Source organism: Canis lupus, chromosome 5 (assembly GCF_048164855.1).
Source record: "Canis lupus baileyi chromosome 5, mCanLup2.hap1, whole genome shotgun sequence".
Taxonomy (NCBI): Eukaryota; Metazoa; Chordata; class Mammalia; order Carnivora; family Canidae; genus Canis; species Canis lupus.
Window position 1 is genome coordinate 37563991 of NC_132842.1, and position 20754 is coordinate 37584744.

At 48.8% G+C, this 20754-nt stretch overlaps 1 protein-coding gene and 1 long non-coding RNA gene across 2 annotated transcripts; one reads left to right on the forward strand and one right to left on the reverse strand.

Moving 5' to 3' along the window:
* Positions 1-1120: 1120 nt before the first annotated feature.
* PCDH12 (protocadherin 12) lies at positions 1121-15249 on the reverse strand. Its single transcript, XM_072826265.1, has 4 exons — positions 12004-15249; positions 7883-7980; positions 5746-5894; positions 1121-1985 (listed from the first exon to the last, which is right to left on the reverse strand). The coding sequence occupies exons 1-4, from the start codon at positions 14881-14883 to the stop codon at positions 1504-1506; spliced, it is 3609 nt and encodes a 1202-aa protein (XP_072682366.1). The 5' UTR covers positions 14884-15249; the 3' UTR covers positions 1121-1503.
* On the forward strand, positions 12424-20272 carry LOC140633563 (uncharacterized). The gene is made up of 3 exons (XR_012031149.1): positions 12424-12555; positions 14992-15147; positions 19387-20272. It is a non-coding gene; the product is annotated as an uncharacterized lncRNA (long non-coding RNA).
* Positions 20273-20754: the final 482 nt, after the last annotated feature.

Below are 20754 nucleotides of genomic sequence, written 5' to 3' on the forward strand. Positions count from 1 at the left end.
TGCTGGGAAAGGACAGGAGCCTGCAGAGGCCCAGGCCTTCATCAGGTCAGATCTGAGTCGCTCTTGTTCTGTGCTTGGAAATGCAGAGCCGTGCAGGCCTTAGCAGCTTTAGAAATGTACTTCTCAACATTGTTTCATGAGGGGAATTCAGACTAAGTCTACTACTGGCAAAAAACTCACCTGTGGGGCTTTTTCCTTTCCTTTCCTTAGCTGGCAGTCTAAATGCCTAGGTCAAGGACATAGGTATTGATCTTGGTCCAGTTTGGTTCCAAAATCTTCGCTCTGTCTCCACTCTTTTTTTTTTTTTTTTTTTTTTTTAAGATTTATTTATTTTAGAGAAAGAGTGTGAGCGTGCTTGTGCAGGGGGGGGGGGAGGGGGAAAGGGAGAGAGGGAGAAGGAAGCAGACTCCCTGCTTTGTGTGAGTAGCCTCACCTATGCTGGATCTAATGACCCCTGAGGTCCTAACCTGAGCCAGAATCAAGAGTCAGATGTTTCAGCAACTTAGCTACTCAGGCACCCCTCTGCCTCTACCCTTGATCTTCAACAAGATACTCTGCTTCTCCAAGCCTCATGTCCTTGTCTGTGAAATGGGGATAACACCTCTCTCCCAGGGTTGTTGGAAATTAAATTAAATCCTAGTGTAAAGGCTGGGGCCTGGCTCACATAAACATTCTATAAATAGTCATGCTTTTCTTAGCCCTAATTTTCCAGCTGAGAAGCAGGTTATTTGATAATGTAACATTAGAGAAGTGAGATCAAGAGTCTCCATGTTCGGGGATCCCTGGGTGGTGCAGCGGTTTGGTGCCTGCCTTTGGCCCAGGGCGCGATCCTGGAGGCCCCGCGATCGAGTCTCACGTCGGGCTCCCAGTGCATGGAGCCTGCTTCTCCCTCTGCCTATGTCTCTGCCTCTCTCTCTCTCTGTGTGACTATCATAAATAAATTTAAAAAAAAATTAGAAAAAAAAAAGAGTCTCCATGTTCATCATTGTGTACTGACCACTGTGTACCAATATGCCCTACTCCTGTCCAGGTCCAGCACACCCTCTTGCCAGTGAATGGGCAACAAGGAACCCTCACTCTGCTACCCTTCCCTCCCCATCTTGACAGGTGCAAACAGGAGAATGAGCCAGTGCTTTTCCTTTATTAGTAGGTCAGAGAGCTTTGCCTGGCACCTCAGGATCCAGCCCCCCACCCTCAAGTATGTGATAAGGCCATACTCTCTTGCTCATGACACTCCTTGGCATCTGTTCCACAGGAGGACTGACCCTCCACGCTCTACATGTGTTTTGCCAGCAAACACTCACTTCAGCCACAAATGTCTCTGTCCTCCAAAAAATTCACAGGCAAAGCCAGCCCCTAATGAGGGGCTGCTTTGATCGGCCAGCTATTAGTTGTGGGGCCCCTGCCTCCTCTATGGAGCAGCATGGGTCACCCTAAAGTTCTTGGGCCACCTCTGGACAGTGAGTTCAAAGATTGTCGAAAGCAGCTCATGTCCCAAGATCCTTAGGGCCTGGGCTCCCTGACATCTCCCAGGGCCCCCGGTTCCTGGATCCACAGGCCCCTGCTGCTGCTGCTGCTGCTGCTGCTGCTGCCAGTCCTGCCCTCGGCCTCCTTCTTTCCACCTGGGCCCCCCTGTCCGTCCGTGCCTGAGGCCCCGCTGGTGGCCAGGTCCAGACTGAGGGTCCTCCCGCAGACGGACAGCCGCCTCAGCACCTCGGAGGCGGCCTCCACGGGCACGCCCGAGCGCTGCCCCAGAAGCATCTCCAACAGCGAGCTCATCTCTGAGAGGAAGGTGCTGGCCAGCCGCGTGCCTGTCAGGCTCAGCTCAGGCCCTGCCGCCTTGCCGAAGGTCTGGAAGGTCCTGGGCTCCTCCACGGCCGGAGTGTCCGGGGAGAACACGTTGTCGCGGTAGTTCATAGTGAGGGGCAGAGAGAGCCTCGCCATCCAGGCCGGGTCGGGGACGCTCAGCCGGTCCAGGGCCAGGCCTGCATGGGACGGATGAGGGGACGCAGTGAGAGCCAGGCAGCTGAGGGTGGGGCTGGGCCGGCCAAGGGCTCCGGACAAAGGAGGGAAGGGAAATGGCGGGGGACAGATGGGGAGGCCCGAGGGGGACCGGAAGGAAGAGGCCCTAACAGGGAAGCTCGCTGGGCAGGAAGGCTGCCGACTGAAGTACCCACAGGAGCAGTGGGGAGGAGGCGGCGGGAGGAAGAAAGCCTAGAATTAGAAGCTGGCCCTTTTCTAAAGAAGTTCCCGATCCTGCTGTGTGACAGGCTAGGTGTCTTCCACCCACGGGTGCAGCCAGGCTCTTCACTCCCGCAGGGCACTAGTAGCTGCGAGTGGGGGATGGGCGAGCATCCGAGTTCCTGGCTGGATGCTGCCATCTGTTTGTATTCATAGCAATAGTGACCATTTATTAAGTTCTTCCACGCCATAATAATTTATGTAATTCTCTCATTTAACCTCTGCACAAACCTTTGAAACGAAGAGTGCTATTTCATTTTATGGATGAGGAAACGAAGTTCCAAGACATGGAATCACACATCTACTAGGCAACCAAATCCAGATTTTGTCCCCAAATCTGATGACTTTGACGCCTCATGGGACTGTACCCTCCTATCCACTCTCTCAGGAGCTCCCCCTTGGCCCCCCGGGTGCTCCGGGTGCACACCTGTGGCCTCCGGATTCCCCAGGCTTGCTAAGGTTTGTATGGGCACTGTGCCCTGGACTCCTCAACCTTCACTTCTCAAGCCACAGAAAACCCAGGTCTAGAGGCAGCGCTGGGAAGGGGTTGTCTGCTAAAGCGCTGTCCCAGGAAGGGGACAGAGGTTATGAAAAACTATCACCTAGAGGCACCTGGGTGACTCAGTCAGTTAAGCATCTGCCTTTGGCTCAGGTCATGATCCCAGGGTCCTGGGATCAAGCCCTACATCAGGTTCCCTGCTCAGTGGGGAGTCAGCTTCTCCCTCCCCCTCTGCTCCTCCCCTTCTGCTCATGCTCTGTCTCTTGCTTTCTCTCTCTCAAATAAATAAATAAAATCTTTTTAAAAACACCGCAAAATTGTCCCCTAGATCCTTAATGGCCCCATCACACTTTTCCTTTTCCCATCTCCTCAACAAAAATGCTATCTCAAACTAGCCCTAGGCCAGATGGTAGAGGTCAAGCCAAAAAAAGAAAGCATAAATCTTATGGTTAAGAAACTGTGTCTTAAAAAAAAAAGTACAACATCCACTTGAGCATGTATTTAATGCTTGCTTAAAGGTGAGCTGCTTTAGAATCTGTGCATAGAATAAAAGACTGGAAGGAGGTATGTCAAAATGTTAACTGGAATTACCCCTGGACAGAAGTGATTTATTCTCTTTTTGTTTAGCTACATTTTTCTACCTTAACCAAATATTACTTTTGTAATTTGGAAAAGTTATTCCAAAATACAGCTAATGGCTGTTTATATTGATAAATGAGTTTCTGTCTTGCCTTGTCAGGGTGGAGCTTTGCAGGCTGTGAGGCAGGGCAGGCCTCTTCCCACCTGGTCCAGCCCACGCCCTGGACTTAGTGAGCATTTCTTGAATGACTCAGTGAACATAAATATTAACCCTGGACATTTGGGAAATGTAAACCTTAGTTCCTTGAGACTTGGGGTAATAAGATTGAAACTCTTCTGGTGTTACAGAATCAGGCCTTTGTACCAGGGTCAGAGAGCTTCAGGAAGAATGGGAATTGGAATGAGAAAATCACTGGAGTATATGAGAATGGCTGGGCAGCAATGGTGAGTCCACCCAGAGGCAGGTGGACGCAAGGCTGGCCTGGGCTTGATTTCCCACCTCTGCCATTTATGAGCAGTGTGACCTTGGGAAAATTGCTTAACCTCTCTGAGCCTTCTTTGTCTCTCATAAAGTGGTGAAATAGTAGTACTCATCTTGTCAGGTTGCTATGAGCATTCACTGAGCTCATGCTACCAGTAAGGTGTTATCCTCACCACATTATCAGATGGATGCAGCCATGACCCCTGGAGTCAGCGAGCTCACCCATAGCCCCTGTGCAGCTCCACCCCGTGAGCAGCATAGGCTCTTCTATCCTCCTGCCCTCATCATCCCTCAGCAATTTCCATGTCCTCTGTGCCGCGGACAAGCAGGACCACGTGACAACTGATCACATAGGTTCCAGCCCAGAGCTGGCCAGTAGAGAGACAATGTGAGCCATAAAGGTCATTTTAAATTTTCTAGGAGGCATGTTTAAAAAGTAGAAAGAAAACTGTAATTAATTTGTAAAAAAATTTCATACTTAATATCATTTTATCATGTAATGAATATTTTTAAATTAATGAGATATTTCACATTCTTTTTTCATGCGGAGTCTTCAAAATCTGAAGTGTGTTTTATGTTTATCACATCTTTTTTTTAATAACAAGTTACTCTTTTTTTTCTGCTTTTTATTTTTATTTTTATTAAGTAAGCTCTATGCCCAACATGCAGCTTGAACTCACCACCCTGGGATCAGGGGTTGCACACTCTACCCGCTGAACTGGGCAGGGGCCCCCATATATCATGTCTTGATCGGGACTAGCCATTTTCCAATGTGGCTAATGGCTACTGTGTTGGACTTCACGGTTATAGATTCTACACAATGCTGTCCTATAAAACTTTCTATATGTGTGCCATCCAAAGCAATGTCCACTAACCACATGTGGTTACTGAGTGTTTGAAATGTGGCTGGTATAACTGAGGAACTGAATTTTTCATTTTACTTAATTTTAATCAGATTAATTTTACTTACTTTTAATTTAGAGCCACATTGCCAGTGTTACTAACCATTTTCTGTACAAGCTTGGGAAAGTTACTAGACACCCTTGCCCCTCAGTTTTTTCCTTCATGAAATGGTGATCATGGATAGTTTCTGTCTCATAAAAATTTCTCATGAGGAATATGAGTGCATAGAAAGCTCTCAATGAATGTTAGCTCTATTTTCTTAACCAAGGAAAAGGAAGTCCCTGCCATGCTTTTAGTGTGTTTGCAGCCAGATAGATCACATAGGCTATGTTCAGTTGAGGAACAGATTATTAACTACCAAAACAGAAAACCACAGTTTAGGGAAGAACAGAGGTATGGTGTTACCTCAAGGAGGCTGACCAGTATCCAGCTAGCACATTCCTGAATTAAAGTTCAGATTATATACTTACTGTCAAAATGAATTATTTCTCTAGAAAATGTTATTTTTGTTTAAATTAGAAATATGAACACATTAAAGAGTTGACTGAGTTCTCAGAACGGAAGGATATTTAAACCCACCAAAGAAACACAAATGGGTGGTTTAGGAAGTGAGGGGAGGTCTCCTGACGGCAGGCAGGCCCAGGTTGGTTCCCCTTCAGTCACTGATGAGCTAAGTGACTCCGAGCAGGCTGTGGTATTTCTCTGAGCCTCAGTTTGCTTATCTCTAAATTGGAGCTCATAACATCTACCTCCAAAGACCGTTTGGAAGCTTAACCGCACTAACGTGTAAGATGCTTCCCAGTATCTGGCACACATCAAGAGCTCATTTACACTCTTAGGATTTTTAAAGATTAATCAGAGTAGAATCTGGTCTTTAAACAAATGAAGGCTGTTGGAAGCGTTAGGGAAAGTAAAATGTTACTGATATTCCTGCCCAGAAATAGAATGTCTGTGTTTTTCTTGTGGAAAAGTCTGACGCCAGGACATGTGAGGGGGTCGCAGGGGCAGAAGCAGGCTCAGGGTGATCCTAAGGAGTCCTTACCTGTGTGTGGGTCCAACAGGCTTGACAACTCTTCTTCTAGCAGCTGCTTCACAGACAGGTCCTCTTCAGGATCCAAGGGCCCTTCCTCCTGGTCTGGTTCTGTCTGGCCAGCCCTGGCACCTAGGCCGTCTGTATCTGGGATTATGCTCCTGCAAAGGAGGCCAGCCAGTCCACGAGTGAGAAAATTCACACACCAGATTCATTCATTCCTGCTCATGAACATTCTTCTACTCATGCCAGCATTCATCCACATAAGGAGGTAGATACAGAGCCCAGCTTTCAGAGTCAGACCAACCTGGATTACTTGGTCCCAGGCCTGCCTACTCTGCATCTGTTGCCTCATCTGTAAAATGGAGGTAATAAATAACACCCACCTCAAGGGGCATGCAAAATGAGACAGTTTATGTAAAGAAACTAGTACCTGGCACCATGTAAGTACTCAGCAAATACAAGAAACAATGAATGCATTGGCACCATTATTCACCAATGAATAATTCCTTCCCCCTCCTTTGCGTTGCCTGGCCCAGGGTAGGAGTGTAGTAACTTTGGTTGAAACAGTGCAGTCATCTGTCCATCCATCTATCCATCCACCTCCACCCATTCAACTATGACCTCCAGTGAGAGCAGAGATTTCTATCTGTCTCATTCCCTGGTCACCAGTGCTCAAAACAGGGCCCCAGCACATAGTAGATGCTCAATTAATACTTTGTGGACAACATGGCTGAATATTCCCTACTCCCTATTTGAGGCCAAATCCCAGACCAGAATAGCAGGGCAAAAGAAGATGCAGCTGGGATGAGGCATCAAAAAGCCACTCAGACTCTACCTGACTCTTGCTGTCTCCATCCTGTCCTCTCCCTCCCACAGACCTTGCCTGCCACCTGGAGGAGGCCAGTTCCTGAGAAGGCCTGAGTATGGGGAGGCAGGTCTGGTCCCACAGTTCAGCAGGTGGGAAAGGTCCCTCAGATTTTAAAGGTCTCAGGTCCTTTGTGCTTTTTTTTTTTTTTTCCTGTCACCATTTCTGCTGCCATGAAGGGATTAGCAGGGAAGTGGCAAGTTCATAAGTAATGATGACAACAACTAATATTTATTAAGCAGTTACTCTGAGTCAGACTTTATGTTTTGCTAAGTATGTAGACCTTCTCTTCAAACTTTTCCCATCTGTAAGGTGTTCTCTTGTCATCATTCCCAAATTGCAAATGAAAAAAGGAAGACTTGTGAAAAATTCTACACCTTGCCCAAGGTCCCCATGGACTAAGTGTTAAAGCAAGAATTCAAATCCAGACTCATGTGACTATGGAGTATGCATACTCACTGCTGCTCTACACTACCTCCCACCATCTTTGCAAAAAGAAAAAAGAAAAAAAAGCAAAAAAAGCTATGAATTGTCAAGGCAAGAGCTCTGAGCCTGTATTCAGGTGCTGGGAGCTGGTCCCAGCTTTGCCACTCACTGGCCATGTGACCTTGAACAAAGTCACTTTGGGAGGAAAGGACTTAGCAATGGTTATGCACATACTATGTGCCAGTCACTGGGCTATGGGCTTAGAATATGTTTGATTGTTAAATCCTTAACCTATCACTGCAAAGAAGTGTGGTGACCTCTCTTTTACAGATAAGAAACTGAGGCCCTGAGGATCTATCTGGCTTGCTCAAGTTCAGCATAGCTGGGTTGGATCAAACTACTCAGAGCCCCAGTTTCTATGTCTGTAACAAAAAAGAGTTAGATTAGATGTCCTGTTGAGCTCTCTTTAGTTCTAGGCCTGCCCAAAGAATACACCCACACACCTATGTCCTTAGCCAGGGAACCTTCATGTTATGTTAAAGGATCAAGAGAAAGAAAGCTGAAAATTACACATTTAAAGCCCATAGCCTAGCACCTCTGCAATCAGGGGACAGGTAGAGCCTCAGGGATGAAGTCATTTCCTTAGAGATCTGGGTCCTGTAAATACAATAAATACAGTTGCTCCAGGACCATGCTGCCCAGGATGGGGGGGATGGATGCTGTCCGATGCTCTCCCAGGGGGGCCACTGTCTGGAATGTGTTCACCCTTCCTCAGATCACAGAGGTTCCAGGGGTGAAGGCAAGCTGATGGCGGGGGCGGTGCTCGAGAAGCCTGTGGGTCCATGTGCTGCTTACCTGCCTCCGCTGGGCTTGGCCAAGTATTTATTTCCCCGGTGGTTTGGTTTGGGCTGGAATTGGCCCTGATGCAGCAAGGACAGCAGCTGGGAGATTTGCTGCAAGACAGGAAAAATCTGTTGACTCCACACAATTCCGACCCAGCACACTTCCTTGCCGGATGTTTCCCTCAATGCCGGCGCTTTCTTTTTATAGTCTTTCCTCCAGCTTCAGATGTTTGTGCGATCAGATGGGGGATGGTGAACGGTGACGGAGGCGGTGACGGAGGCTGGGACCTGTGCTGGCAGGATCCTTGCTTTGTTCTGTCACCACAGGACCTGGGTATCCCAGGGAGAGAAGGAGGACCCCCCTGGGCCCACCCCTCACTCTCACTCTGAGCAACCTCCCCCCACTGGAATCTGTGAAATGAGGCTGAAGAAGGCATTTCCCGACCATAAATTCATATTACTTTGATACAGATTATCTTAAGGAGTTGTTTCCCCACCTTCAGGAGTACTCAGTCAGCCAATTTTGGTGGACAAGACATAAGACTCTGTAATGGAGAAAGCAACATTGGTAGCATTCAATCATTCCTTTATTCATCCTTTCATTCATTCAACAAGAGTGAGAATGAAAACAGAAGGCACTGCCAGCTGAAAGGCCAGAGGAGATGGTGGAGGCTCAGAAAGGCTGGGGAGGTGGGCAGGAGTCAGGTGAGATGTCAGGGCCAGAACCTGCAGGGCCTTATGAAGGCAAAGGTGACAGACCAAGTTTCAGGAGGCCGAGTTCTAGTTCAAGGTCATTTCTAGTTTCTGTAGTGTCAGGCATGTTTTTAGAGACACTCATACCTCAGTTTCCTATTCTCTAAATTGGAGCTGGAAATACGCATCCAGCCTTCTTCATGGGGTTGTTGGGATTAACTAACCCAGTGGTTTGAGAACTTAAAATGCAAGGATTATGGGTTGCTACTCCTAGAAATACTGCTGATGGTTCCTGGGCCTACCCCCAGTCTTCCCTGAGAAGGCCCATTCAGCCTCTCTGGGCAGCTCCAGCTAGAAAGTACCAACCTCAGAGGACAGTTGGAAAATTAGATGAGGCCTGGGTCCAGTTGTCTGCCTCAGGGCAGATCCTACCTCCTGGCCCAGACCAGAAGCCTCCTAAGGCACCTGCAACTCTTCCAAGTGTTAGCTGGTAGTTCAGGGACACTCTGAGTGCCGCAGCCTGAGCACAGTGCTGTCATTCAGGGTTGCATCATAGTTAGAATGTAAACTATGGTATCTATCAGACTCAGATTCAAATCCTATATCTGGGGGCACGTGAGTGGCTCAGTGGTTGAGCATCTGCCTTTGGCTCCGGTGATCCCAGTGTCCTGGGATTGAGTCCCACATCAGGCTCCCCGCAGGGAGTTTGCTTCTCCCTCTGCCTATGTCTCTGCCTCTTTCTCTGTGTCTCTCATGAATAAATAAATAAATAAATAAATAAATAAATAAATAAATAAATCTTTAAAACAAAACAAAAAACACATCCTACATCTGCCCGTGCCCCAGTTCCATCTGGATGGCCTTGAGAAATTACGTAAGCATTTTGAGCCTCAGTTTCCTCAGCAGTAAAAAGGGAATAATAGCGAGGCCCATGTGGTTATAGTTATAAGGATGAAATGATTGAAAGTATATAATTCATTTATGTATTCTTTTTTTTTTAGGAAGAATTCTTTTTTTTTTAAGATTTTATTTATTTATTCATGAGAGACAGAGAAAGAGGGAGAGAGAGAGAGATTGAGAGAGGCAGAGACACAGACAGAGAAGCAGGCTCCATGCAGGAATCCTGATGTGGGACTTAGTCCCGGGACTCCAGGAACATGCCCTGGGCCAAAGGCAGGCGCCAAACCACTGAGCCACCCAGGGATCCCCTCATTTATGTATTCTTTTAAAACTTTTTAAAGTAATCTTAAATCTTTTTTTATTTTTATTATTTTTTTTAAGATTTTATTTATTTATTTATTCATAGACACAGAGAGAGAGAGGCAGAGACACAGGGAGAGGGAGAAGCAGGCTCCATGCAGGGAGCTCGATGTGGGACTTGATTCCGGGTCTCCAGGATCACACCCCAGGCTGCAGGCGGTGCCAAATCACTGCCCAGGGCTGCCCTTAAATCTTTTTTAAAAGTAATCTTAAAAAAACCTTTTTTAAAGTAAACTTTTTAATTTAAGTAACCTTTTTTAAATTGTTCATGGTAGGACTTGAACTCATGACTCCAAGATCAAAAGCCATATGTTCCACTGACTGAGCCGCCAGGTGCCCCTATTTATTAATAGATCTTATGACCAGCGCTTAATAACTTAATAACAAGCATTTATGATAAGCACATAATATGTGTGTAATCTCATTTAATTCTTACAATAACTCTAGGGAAAAGATACCACCATACCCATTTTGTTGATGTGGAATATGAGGCTCAGAGGGGCTACACAGCAGTTAATGGCAGGGCTAGAATTTGAACCCAGATCTGACTCACTGTGGCACTGTGCTGCTGGAAAGACATGAGCATTAGGCAAGCTGCTTCCTGTCCTCAAGCTGATCCCAGATGGGTACCCTTCTTTCCATCACCCCAGTGGATTTAGCCCCAGTGCTTGCTCTCAGCTGTATGTGTTCGCCAACAACCAATACAGTGTTTAGCTCAAAAAGCTCACTCAGTAAGCATTTGAAAATGGATGGATGGGTGGATGGATGGATGGATGGATGAACGAATGAATGAATGGTTCTGGGCAACCTCGAAGGCTACATAGGGCTCAGGGCAAGACTCCTCAGAGAGCAGCAGGGCTCTCTCCAGGTGGCTTCCTGAGGAGGATGTGGGGGAAGGAAGCTGTGTCCTTCCTTGACAGGAAACCTGAGCCAATTGCCTGGCCAAACAGACATGTGCCTTGAGTGGGCAGCCTGGCACGGGGAAAGTTCTCTGAAGTGCAGAGGAACAGATCTGGATGTGAGATCAGGCACCGTCCCTGAAAAGGATTTCCCATTTTTGTCTAGTAAATTCCAGGTTGCTACATATTTTGTCCTTCATTATTCTATGTAATCCTCAACTCCTGGGAGGCGGACACAGGGTCAGTTTAGCATCATAATTGCCATTTGGGGAAAATGAAGCTCTGATACTGACAGATTTGCTCAAGGTTGCCCTGCTATTGAGTGGCTATGCTGAAATTTGAATTCAGATCAGACTCCTAAGTTCCAAGATTGTTTCCGCTGCCCCATCCTGCAGACCTAGCTAGCAAAATTTTTTTTTTTTTAAGATTTTATTTATTCATGAAAGACACACAGAGAAAGGCAGAGACACAGGCAGAAAGAGAAGCAGGCTCCATGCAGGGAGCCTGATGTGGGACTCGATCCCGGGTCTCCAGGATCATGCCCTGGGCCAAAGGCGGCGCTAAACCGCTGAGCCACCCAGGGATCCCTAGCCAGCAAAATCTAGTCTCAGGCAAGTCCAGTGCAGCCCCAGAGCCCAGGAGCAATGATGCCCATGCTGGCCTGCTTCACAGGGAGGTTGCCCGGATGAGAAGAGGGCAGGAGGAGATGAAGAGGTTTGCAGAAGTAATTGCAACCATTTGCTGAGTGCTGACTGTGTGCCGGACATAACACTAGGCTTTAAGTGCACTCATTTCATCTTCAAGCACATTTAGGAGGTAGGTGCTGTTTACATAGGTGTCTTTAACAGCAAAGCAGAGTAACATTCCTGTGGTTCACGGCTAGGAAGAGATGAAGCCAGGATTTGATCCCAGGCAGCCTTATCCCAAAGCTTTTATTCTCAAATGTGTCTTTTGTTGTGTGTCTGCTTGTGCCAGGCCCCCTGAGTAAGTGCTTTGCAGGAATTAACTGATCAAATCCTCAGGACAACTGCGAGGCAGATGCTCTTACCATCATCTCTATTTTATAGATAGGGAAACGAAGGCTCAGAGACAGTAAGTAAGTTGCCCGGGATCACACAGCTAAATTTTGTTGACCCAGAGCTGGGCCCTGACCCACTGTATCCACTATACCATACAGTCCCTGGTGAGCCTAAGGAATGAATGTGAGAAATGTAAGGGTAATGGGGTGTCTGATGTTGTGGTCCAGGGCTGACCACAGAGAAAGCTGCCCATACCCAGGTACCTGAACAGGGGGAGAATCCATGGTGAGTTCCTCTACAGGGTTCCGCTCCGCAAAAGCAGCCACAGATAGCCGGACCAGGCTCCGCAGGATCTGACGGGGACCAGACTCTTTCTCTGGGGTCACTTTGCCATTGAGATTGGGCTGCCGCCTCAGGGTTGCAGATGAGGCTGGTGGACTCAGTGGGGCCTCCTCGCTGCCTGCGTCTCCTGACAGCCTCCCTGCCGGGCTGCCCATAGCCTTTGGGGTCCTCGAGCGTGGCTGGCCCATCACAGGCTGGGGCTCAGGAAGGTTCAGGTTCTCCCGGGAGGCATTTCGCTGCCTGGGATGGTTGAAAAGGAGATTGACAGTATCCTGCAGCACCTCTCGGCTCTCAGCCTGTGTTCCCTGGTTGCCTTGGTTACGCAGGGTCCTATACAAGGTTGGCGTGAGGTGAAAGGGGGCCTGCAGGCAGGGGTCCCAGCCTGCTTCCATCATCCCTTCCTTGCCTGTGTCCTTGTGGGGCTGCCTGATGTCTCCAGGCTCATCCACCTGGCCCCTGAGCACGGGCACAAGGTGGATATCCGCCTTCTGGATGTGTTTCTGGGGCCTCTTGGGCTGGTGGCGGTAGGTAGATTCAGCCTCCCGACAGTTGTAGGCTCTGTTGTCCTTCTTCTCTGTCCTGCAGATGGACATGATCAGAGCCAAGATCAACCCAAAGATGGCCAGCAGTACAAGTAGGCAAATCACTGTCAGCACTGAGGTGCTCAGGGTCCCAGGCTCCTGGGCCCTGTCCCTCAAGTGATCCACACTGGTGACAAACAAGATCCTCAACAAGGCTTGGGTCTGCAAGGAGGGGATGCCATGGTCTTCTACCACTATCACCAGTTCCCACTCACTCCCAATGAGACTGCTGGCATTGGTGATGTTGATGAACAACTGCCCCAGGTGGGGGCTGAGGACAAAGAGACAGGCTTCATTCCCACTCCTAATGCTATAGAGAAGCTCTCCATTTGCCCCTGAGTCTACATCTCTTGCTACAATGGTTGCCAAAAGGAATGGCCGGGAACTATGGGTTGTCAGTGGTGGTGTGTCAGCACTCGCTGGACCCAACCCATTAGGAGTTTCAATGGGCACCAGAAGGTGGCCTGTGGAGGCATTTACGAGCACTGAGAGGATGGCTTTTCCATCACTGAGCGTGGGATGAATCACCTCTGGGGCGTTATCATTGACATCCAAGAGGCTGACCCACACAGAGACGCTGGATGCAAGTTGGGGCTGCCCCATGTCCTCTGCGATCACACGGAACTCAAAACTGGCCATTTGTTCATAGTCTAGTGACCTCTGAGCAGTGACATCTCCTGTGTCTGAGTCAATAGCTACCAAATGAGAAACTGGGGAGTCCTGAATACGATATGAGATTTTTCCATTAATGCCCAAGTCTGCATCGTGAGCCTTGACGGTAATGAGGTGAAGAGAAGGTAGGTTGTTCTCCCGAGTAGAGACCTCATACCTGCTCTCTTCAAACACAGGTGCGTTGTCGTTGGCGTCACTGATCTGAATGCTGAGCTGTTTCTTGGCCGATAATGGCTGGGGTCCTTGGTCTTGAGCCAAGAGAGTGAGGGTATATTTGGGCCACTGCTCTCTGTCCAGTGTGGTGTTGGTTAGCAGCATGTATGTGTTGCCATTGGTCCTTTTCAGCCTGAAGTGGCCCAGTTCTTGGCTCAGCCAGCAGTGGACCAGACCATTATTTCCTGAGTCCAAGTCATCTGCCATGACGAGAGCAATGAAACTATCCTTTGGAAGAGCTTCTGACACCAAAGATGGCTGGGAGGCCCATGTGATGTGGATGCTTGGGGCATTGTCATTGACGTCCAGAACCTTAATGAGTACTTTGCAGTGTGCTGGGATGGGATTGGGACCCAGGTCCCTCGCCTGGACATCTATCTCATAGGCAGGATTCTTTTCATAGTCTAGGGGTTGACGCAGAATCACCTGGCCTGTCTTTGCATCAATACTGAAGGTGTCCAGCACCTCTGGAGGCACATGTTTACTGAGGAAGAATTCCACCTCCCCATTGGGACCTTGGTCAGGATCCGTGGCAGTCAAGTTTATGAGGAGAGTACCAGGGGCAGCATCTTCTTGGATTTCTAATGCCAGTGAGCTCTCAGCAAACACTGGGCTATTGTCATTGGAGTCCAGGACATTGACCTTGACTAAGCTGGTGCCTGACTTGGGGGGGTTCCCACTGTCATAGGCAGTTAGCACCAGATCAAAAAACGAGTGGATTTCCCTGTCTAGCTCCTTCACCACCACAAGTTCTGCATGTTTGGTCTCATCAGGCCCCACGATGACATCCAGGGCAAAGTGCTCACTGGGAGACAGTGTGTAAGAGTGCAGGGTGTTGGGGCCAGTGTCCGGGTCGAGAGCTCTGTCCAGGGGGATCCGGGTGCGCAAAGAGGCACTCTCAGAGATTTCTAGCTCCTGCTTACCTTTGGGAAACTGTGGCTCATGGTCATTGATGTCCAGCACCTGGATCTCCACATGGATCAGAGCCAAATCCCCCGTGGCAAGCACGTCAAAGGAAATCAGGCAAGGGTCCTGCTGCCGGCAAAGCAGCTCTCTGTCCAGCCGCCTCCCTGTGCTAAGCAGGCCGTCCTCAGGGTCCACCTGGATGGGGAGTGCCTGAGACAGCTGCAAGACCTGGAAGGACGCCTGTGTTTGTCCGCGTCTGTCCTCCCAGCTCAGGTCCCTGGACAGCTTTCCTATCACTGTGCCAGCCGGCACCTCTTCCGCCACTTGGTATTTCACAGTGAGAGTGGCCACCTCCTGACAATGCCCTGGAAGGAACAAGTAGCTGCCTGACCCCAAAAGCTCCAGCAGTAGTAGCAGAAGTAGCATCATGCTTACCGCCAGGATGGGCTAGGCTCAGAAACCACTAGAGTTCTTCAAAGGCCAGGCAAGTCCTCCAGTGTTTCCTGAGTGGCTCGATTAGTGTTCTCCTGCCCCCAGATGTGCTGTCACAGCCTCGTCCCATAATTGGATGATGATGGAAGTAGAGGATTCTCAGGCAAGGCCATCTTCATCTGAAGAGATCTCAGAGCTCCAAGCACTGAAGTGAAATTGCCAAGGGACACCCCACACAGGGGCACCCGTTGGTCCCCTTCGGTAAGTGATGGCCAAGAGCTGGTCCAAGAGGGACTTGACCCAGTAAAGCAGGATGTGGGGATCTGACTTCCAAACAGTCGCTGGGCTAGGGAAATGGAGAAGCAGCTTTTTCCTATGGAAACCCCACCTACAGGAAAAGGGAGGGTTATGCGTTTCAATGCCAATTAGAGAAGGAGGGCTTCCCGTGAAGTGCGAGGGGCCTGCGGCGGTGGTGGCGGAGGGTGGGCCCGGCCGCGAGGAAGGTACTAGCCACGCGAGGCGGCCCCTGAGAGAGAGGGAGCTGCTGTGTGGCCAGGTGGGCAGAGAGCTGAGCCCCTGCCTGCCCCAGTACCCTTCCTGGGAGCGGCATGTTCCTTGTGTCTCTCCTTTCCTCTGCTCTCTTTGTTTCCCTCATATCCCTGTGATTCCTCTCCCATTCGTCTTTTCCCCACACGCATCTACCTCTCTAAGTCCTGACTCTGCCCTGACCACTCACCCATTTTTGTCTCTCAGGAAGCAGCTGTGGTTAAGAGAGCGGCCATCAGAGCCAAAAACTGCCTGGGTTCAAATCCGGACCCTGCAATTCACTGTCTGGGGCATGTGGGACAAGTCACTTAACCTCTCTGGGCTTCTACCACTTCATCTTTAGAGTGTAGATGGGAAGGATAGGAGCCCTCACCGCAGGAAACTGTGAGGACAAATGAAATGATGCGTGAAGGGCTGGGGCCTGGCTCAGAGTCACAGGCAATGACATTCTGTGAGTAGGGGCTGTTGAGAACTGAATAGCTGGTCTCACCTCATAGCTCTGGCTCTTGCACTGGCGCCGGGGCAGTCCCTGCCCACACAGACCCATGAGGGTGCCCATGGCCTTGGCTTCTGAAGTTCAGGGATCTGTCTGACCTGACCATGTGGCTGCCCACCCCCTTCCCTTCCTGCTCCCCAGCCTGGAGGCCCATTGTTCTGTGCATCTGGTCCAGCTTGAGTCCCTATCTAGGGGAATCCCCGGCCTCCTGCTTCCCTGCCTAGGAGGTTTTTATACTTTTTCTTTTCCTACGCCTTCCTCACCTTATCCCTCCCTTCCCCTGATTCTTCTCTCCCCACTGCTGTCTATGAGTCCCATGAACAGTTCTTGCTCCCCACCCCCCAACACTCCTAGAGATATGGATGTTTTTAGGTATGCCCTCCTCTCACTCACCTGCTCACAGAAGTGAGGCCCAGGATCACTTGGGTGGCATTTGAGGTGGCTTGTGGCTTCTCATTTCCCTCCTTACTTCCTGGCCCAGCGCCCGTCTGGTCTTATACTCTGCCTCAGGCTGATTCTAGAGGTTTGTAAAACACTGGAAGTGATGGGAATTTAAGGCCAGCTTCCTTTAGGTGTGTGTTTGTAGCTGAGTCCTTGGGACATAGGGGACCCTCATCAGGGGTTGGCGTATAGGCCCGTGGCCTTAAAGCTATCTGTGCCCCTCCCTGCCCCTATATTTTCTTCCCACACCCTATCCTTTTTTTAAATTTTTAAAAAAGATTTTATTTATTTATTTATTTATTTATTTATGAGAGAGAGAGAGAGAGAGAGAGAGGTAGAGACACAGGCAGAGGGAGAAGCAGGCTCCATTCAGGGAGCCGACGTGAGACTTGATCCCTGGTCTCCAGGATCTGGACCTGGACTGAGGGTGGCGCTAAACCGCTTAAACAAGTCACTTAACCTCTCTGGGCCTCAGTTTTCTTCTCTGTAGAATGGCTGTCACCTATCTCATGAGATTATGGTAAGGATTCAATGAGATGATACCTATAAGAGCCCAGCACAGGGCCTGGTACAGAGAAAGCACCCACTCCATATTATTGCAGCTTGTATTGTTTTCTAGGTTTTATGCTTCTGATGCAAATGGTGAGGATGACCTTGCATTTGTCCCTTCGCTGTTTACTCTGCTTCCTTGGCCAAGAAAACTCATTTTCCAGGGCTTCCTCAGCTCAGGCTTTGGCCAAGTGCTGCCTGTGCTTCAAGGGGAGCCAGCACAGGCCCCAGGCTCCTGCTGCTCAGAGATGTGCCTTGTACTCACTGCCCTTGGATGACAGCCTGCAAGGCAACCACACTCTCTGGCCCTCACTCGTCCTATCGTGCAAGGCAGTTGGCAAGACAAAGTGACCAAGTGGCCTGTAGTGTAAGGAAGGGGCGGGGAAGAGGAAAGAAGGGAACCCAGTGGCTCTGTGTTCCGGCTTCGCTCAGGGGAGGCTCCTCATGGAGGGCATTGGGCCAAATCCTGAAGCCAGAGGAAGGTAGGTGAGCAAGGGAAAGGCAAACCGGGCAGAGGAAGCAGAGTGGACAAAGGCCAGAGGTGATTGAACTGGCTTCTTATAGTACCTAAAGAGGGTCTGTGTGGAGAGTGGGAAGAGGGTAGGCCAGGTATGTTAGAAGGGGCCGCCAGACCCTAGACAGCCTGGGGTCCCCTGCTAAGGATTTGGAACTTCTCCAGAAGGCCATGGGGAGCTTTTGAATGCCCCCAAGAAGGAAGATGAGGACAGCAGCTATATGCCAGGCCTTGTCCTGAGTGCTTTACCTGCACCCTCCTGTGCCACTCTCATGCCCGGGGCCATTGGGATAAAGAAGCTGAGCACAGAGGGTTAGATAACTTGCCCAAGATCATGCAGACTGGACCTCCAGAAAGCCCCTTGGGCTGTACCCTGGAGAATGGATTGGAAGAAAACAAGAGGGAGAGGGGGAGGGCAACTGGGAGTAATGCAGGGGAGCTTTGGTGCAGGAAACTCTGGTGCTGAGAATGTTTCCATAATGCCATCTGGTGGCCAAAGGCAGAGAAGAGAAAAAGGCACAGAGGCAGAGGGGTGGGTGCCTGGAGTTCACACAAATGAACAGCTCTAGACCTATACTCCACAGAAGGAGCTTACACACGGTGACAATCACTTCTCTTCACAAGAAACCTAATGAGACCCACTGCCCACTGAAGGAATTATAAAATTCATGATTTTACCAGTGTTAACATTTATATTCTTGAAAGGACACTCTTGTATTTATGCTCTGTGTGTATGTATTGCCTTAAATGTCCCATGGATGCAAAACATGGACTTACAGATCACAAGAAAGTTTTTGAATTTAGATTTCTCAGATGATATTTATGGTTGTGGCTTGTTTGTTTTATTTGCCTTGAGGGCAGAATCCAAAGCCAGCAGACAAGATACCAGACTTTTTTAAGGTCTGGGAATGAGGTCCTGGTTTACTATTTTTCTCTCTCCTTTCTGGCTGCAGGGGTCAGCTACATGTAAAAGGGTGAAAGGAGCTGTCACTGGAGTTTTTCTGGAAAGTCTTCATCACTCTGAGTTTTGAAAATAGGTTTGAAGTTGCACAGGTCCTTTGAAATAGGTTTGAAAAAGCGAAGGATGCCTCCCTCAAGTCTGAAATATTTTTTTAAAGAGGACAGAATCCGGGCTGGTATTTGGAAGTCTTTCTTGCTCACTGTCAACCTTGAGGTCGTTCACATGTGGGCCCTTGGCTATGAGGAGGTGTTGGGGGATGAAGTGGGAGGGGTGGAGTCAAGATTTTTTCAAAATGCCTGGCGTCCTGAGGAACCTTGAGAGATTAGACCAGCAAGGTAGGACACTGACCCTTTGGAGGACCCCTGGGTCAGCTGGGTAAAAGCTAGGATCATGCCCCATGCTATCAACGTGCTGCTCAGCTGGGTGCCCACCCTCTGGGCTTTTTGTGAATCTGCCTAGCAAATGCCACAGTCACCATCACCAATGCTGCTTGGTGAAGCTCGAAGCTCAAAAGCTCGGAAGCTTCGTCCTCCTGGGGATTATTCCTGTTGGGAGGATGACCGGACCACCCAAGGTCAGCCTCTTTCTTTTAGCAAGACTTTGGTGAGATTAGAGCCAGTCTGCCAGGAATCTCCACTGGGAGACTCAGGTAGGTGTTCTGAGTCAACTGCTCCTGATGTGGCACTTGGTGGTCTTTGTTGGGACAGATGACAGATGTCCACTCCCACACAGTGACACCTCTCTCTGGACCCAGTGCAAAAAGAAAAAATGTACTTTGCAGGCAAAAATTTGCCAAGAGATAGAACCTTTAAGAAATGAAAAGGCTTTGTGTCTTGGTTGTCTTGCTTAAGAGTGATAGCTCTCAAAGGGGGCCAGATACCAGAATTACTTTTCCAAATACCAGGAACAGGGCAAGACAATTCCTACACCCCCCACCCCCCAAAGAGAATTTTATAACTACCAGCTCCATTCTCCTTCCCTCCCTTCGAAAAGGCTTCACCTTTCATTTGGGACAAAGTTGGAGATGGTGATTCGAAGTTTTTTCTGGAAAGAGAGGCTTAAGTGATCTACATAATACAAGGCAAAGAGGAGAGCGGGGATTGATGAAGCTGAAGAAATTATGGAGGGGGTTCACAAGAGAAAGAAGGGGCTGTGAAGGAAGTAACGTGAACATGAGGACTTGCCAGGGAATCCTTGTGAGCCATGGATCTCCTTCATGATTTTCAAGAAAAATGCAAGAAAAGACTCAGAATTTATTTTGTGCTTTAGTAAGCATAACTGAACAACATAAATTCTGACTTAATAAGGGCTACATGTGTTTTGTCTCTCTTCCCAACCTCAGAGGGAAAGTGGGCTACTTCCAGTATGTAGATTTTAATTCTGATATACGGAACACTCTGAGGTGCACCCCATCTCCACCCCAATCTCGCTGAGAACCACTGATATAGAACTTCTTAGAACAACTAGCAACTTTGTAAGGGTCAAACCTGTACAGCCATCAGGCCTTCCTTGCTGAGCATCCTCCTGGTCGCCACCTCTCCCTCATGCCTGTGTCAGTGCTCAGCAGAAGCTCTATGCATAGCTGGTTGCCCCCTCATATTTTGCAGACTCTTCTGTTCGCTTCTCTGAAAGTTTCGGTTTTCCTTCCATCTGATTCCCAGTTACAGGTGTGTCCCCAGATACTGTCTTCAACCCTCTTTCCTCCATGGGCTTATTAGCTCAGAAATAGGTTGTCAGATTTAGCAAATAAAAATATAAGGTGCCAGTTAAATTTGAATTTTAGGTAAATGACAGTTTTTTAAAAAGATTTTTAAAATTTATTTGACAGAGAAGAGAAAAAAATGCACAAGCAGGGGGAGCTTCAGGCAAAGGAAGAGAAGCAGAACCTCCCACAGAGCAGGGAACCTGATGCGGAGCTCAATCCCAGGACCCTGGGATCATGACCTGAGCCAAAGGCAGATGCTTAACCCACTGAGCCATCCAGGTGCCCCACAATGACAGGTTTTTTTAGTGTATTTTTACCTGGCAATCCTACTCAGAAGTAATATATACTCTCAACACAGTTTCTCTTCTGTTTTTCTGTTTTCTTTCCTCCTCTCCCTCTTCCCCTTCCTCCTCTTTCGCTCCCTCTTCTCCTTCTCCTCCTTTTCCTTCTTTTTGATTTACACAGTGAATTTGAAAATCTATCAGTGAACACAAAAATCAAACATATTGACTGGGAGCATCATCTGTGCATGAATATTCAGAAGCTGACTGTGTTGATTGGCCTTGTTATGTATTCAGCATTTCTGGGTGACTCCAAGATTGAACGGTTCTCACACTGACAGAACCACCCCAGGGGAAGCCTGGATCACACTCATT

Bases quoted from the DNA above. Each gene is read 5' to 3' on its own strand.
- PCDH12 (XM_072826265.1), bottom strand. From the start codon at position 14,883: ATGATGCTACTTCTGCTACTACTGCTGGAGCTTTTGGGGTCAGGCAGC. The intron at 5,895-7,882 runs GTAAGCAGCACA...CCTCCTTTGCAG, and splicing joins GCCAAGCCCAGCGGAGGCAG to GAGCATAATCCCAGATACAG. The intron at 1,986-5,745 runs GTAAGGACTCCT...CGTCCCATGCAG, and splicing joins CCTGTTGGACCCACACACAG to GCCTGGCCCTGGACCGGCTG.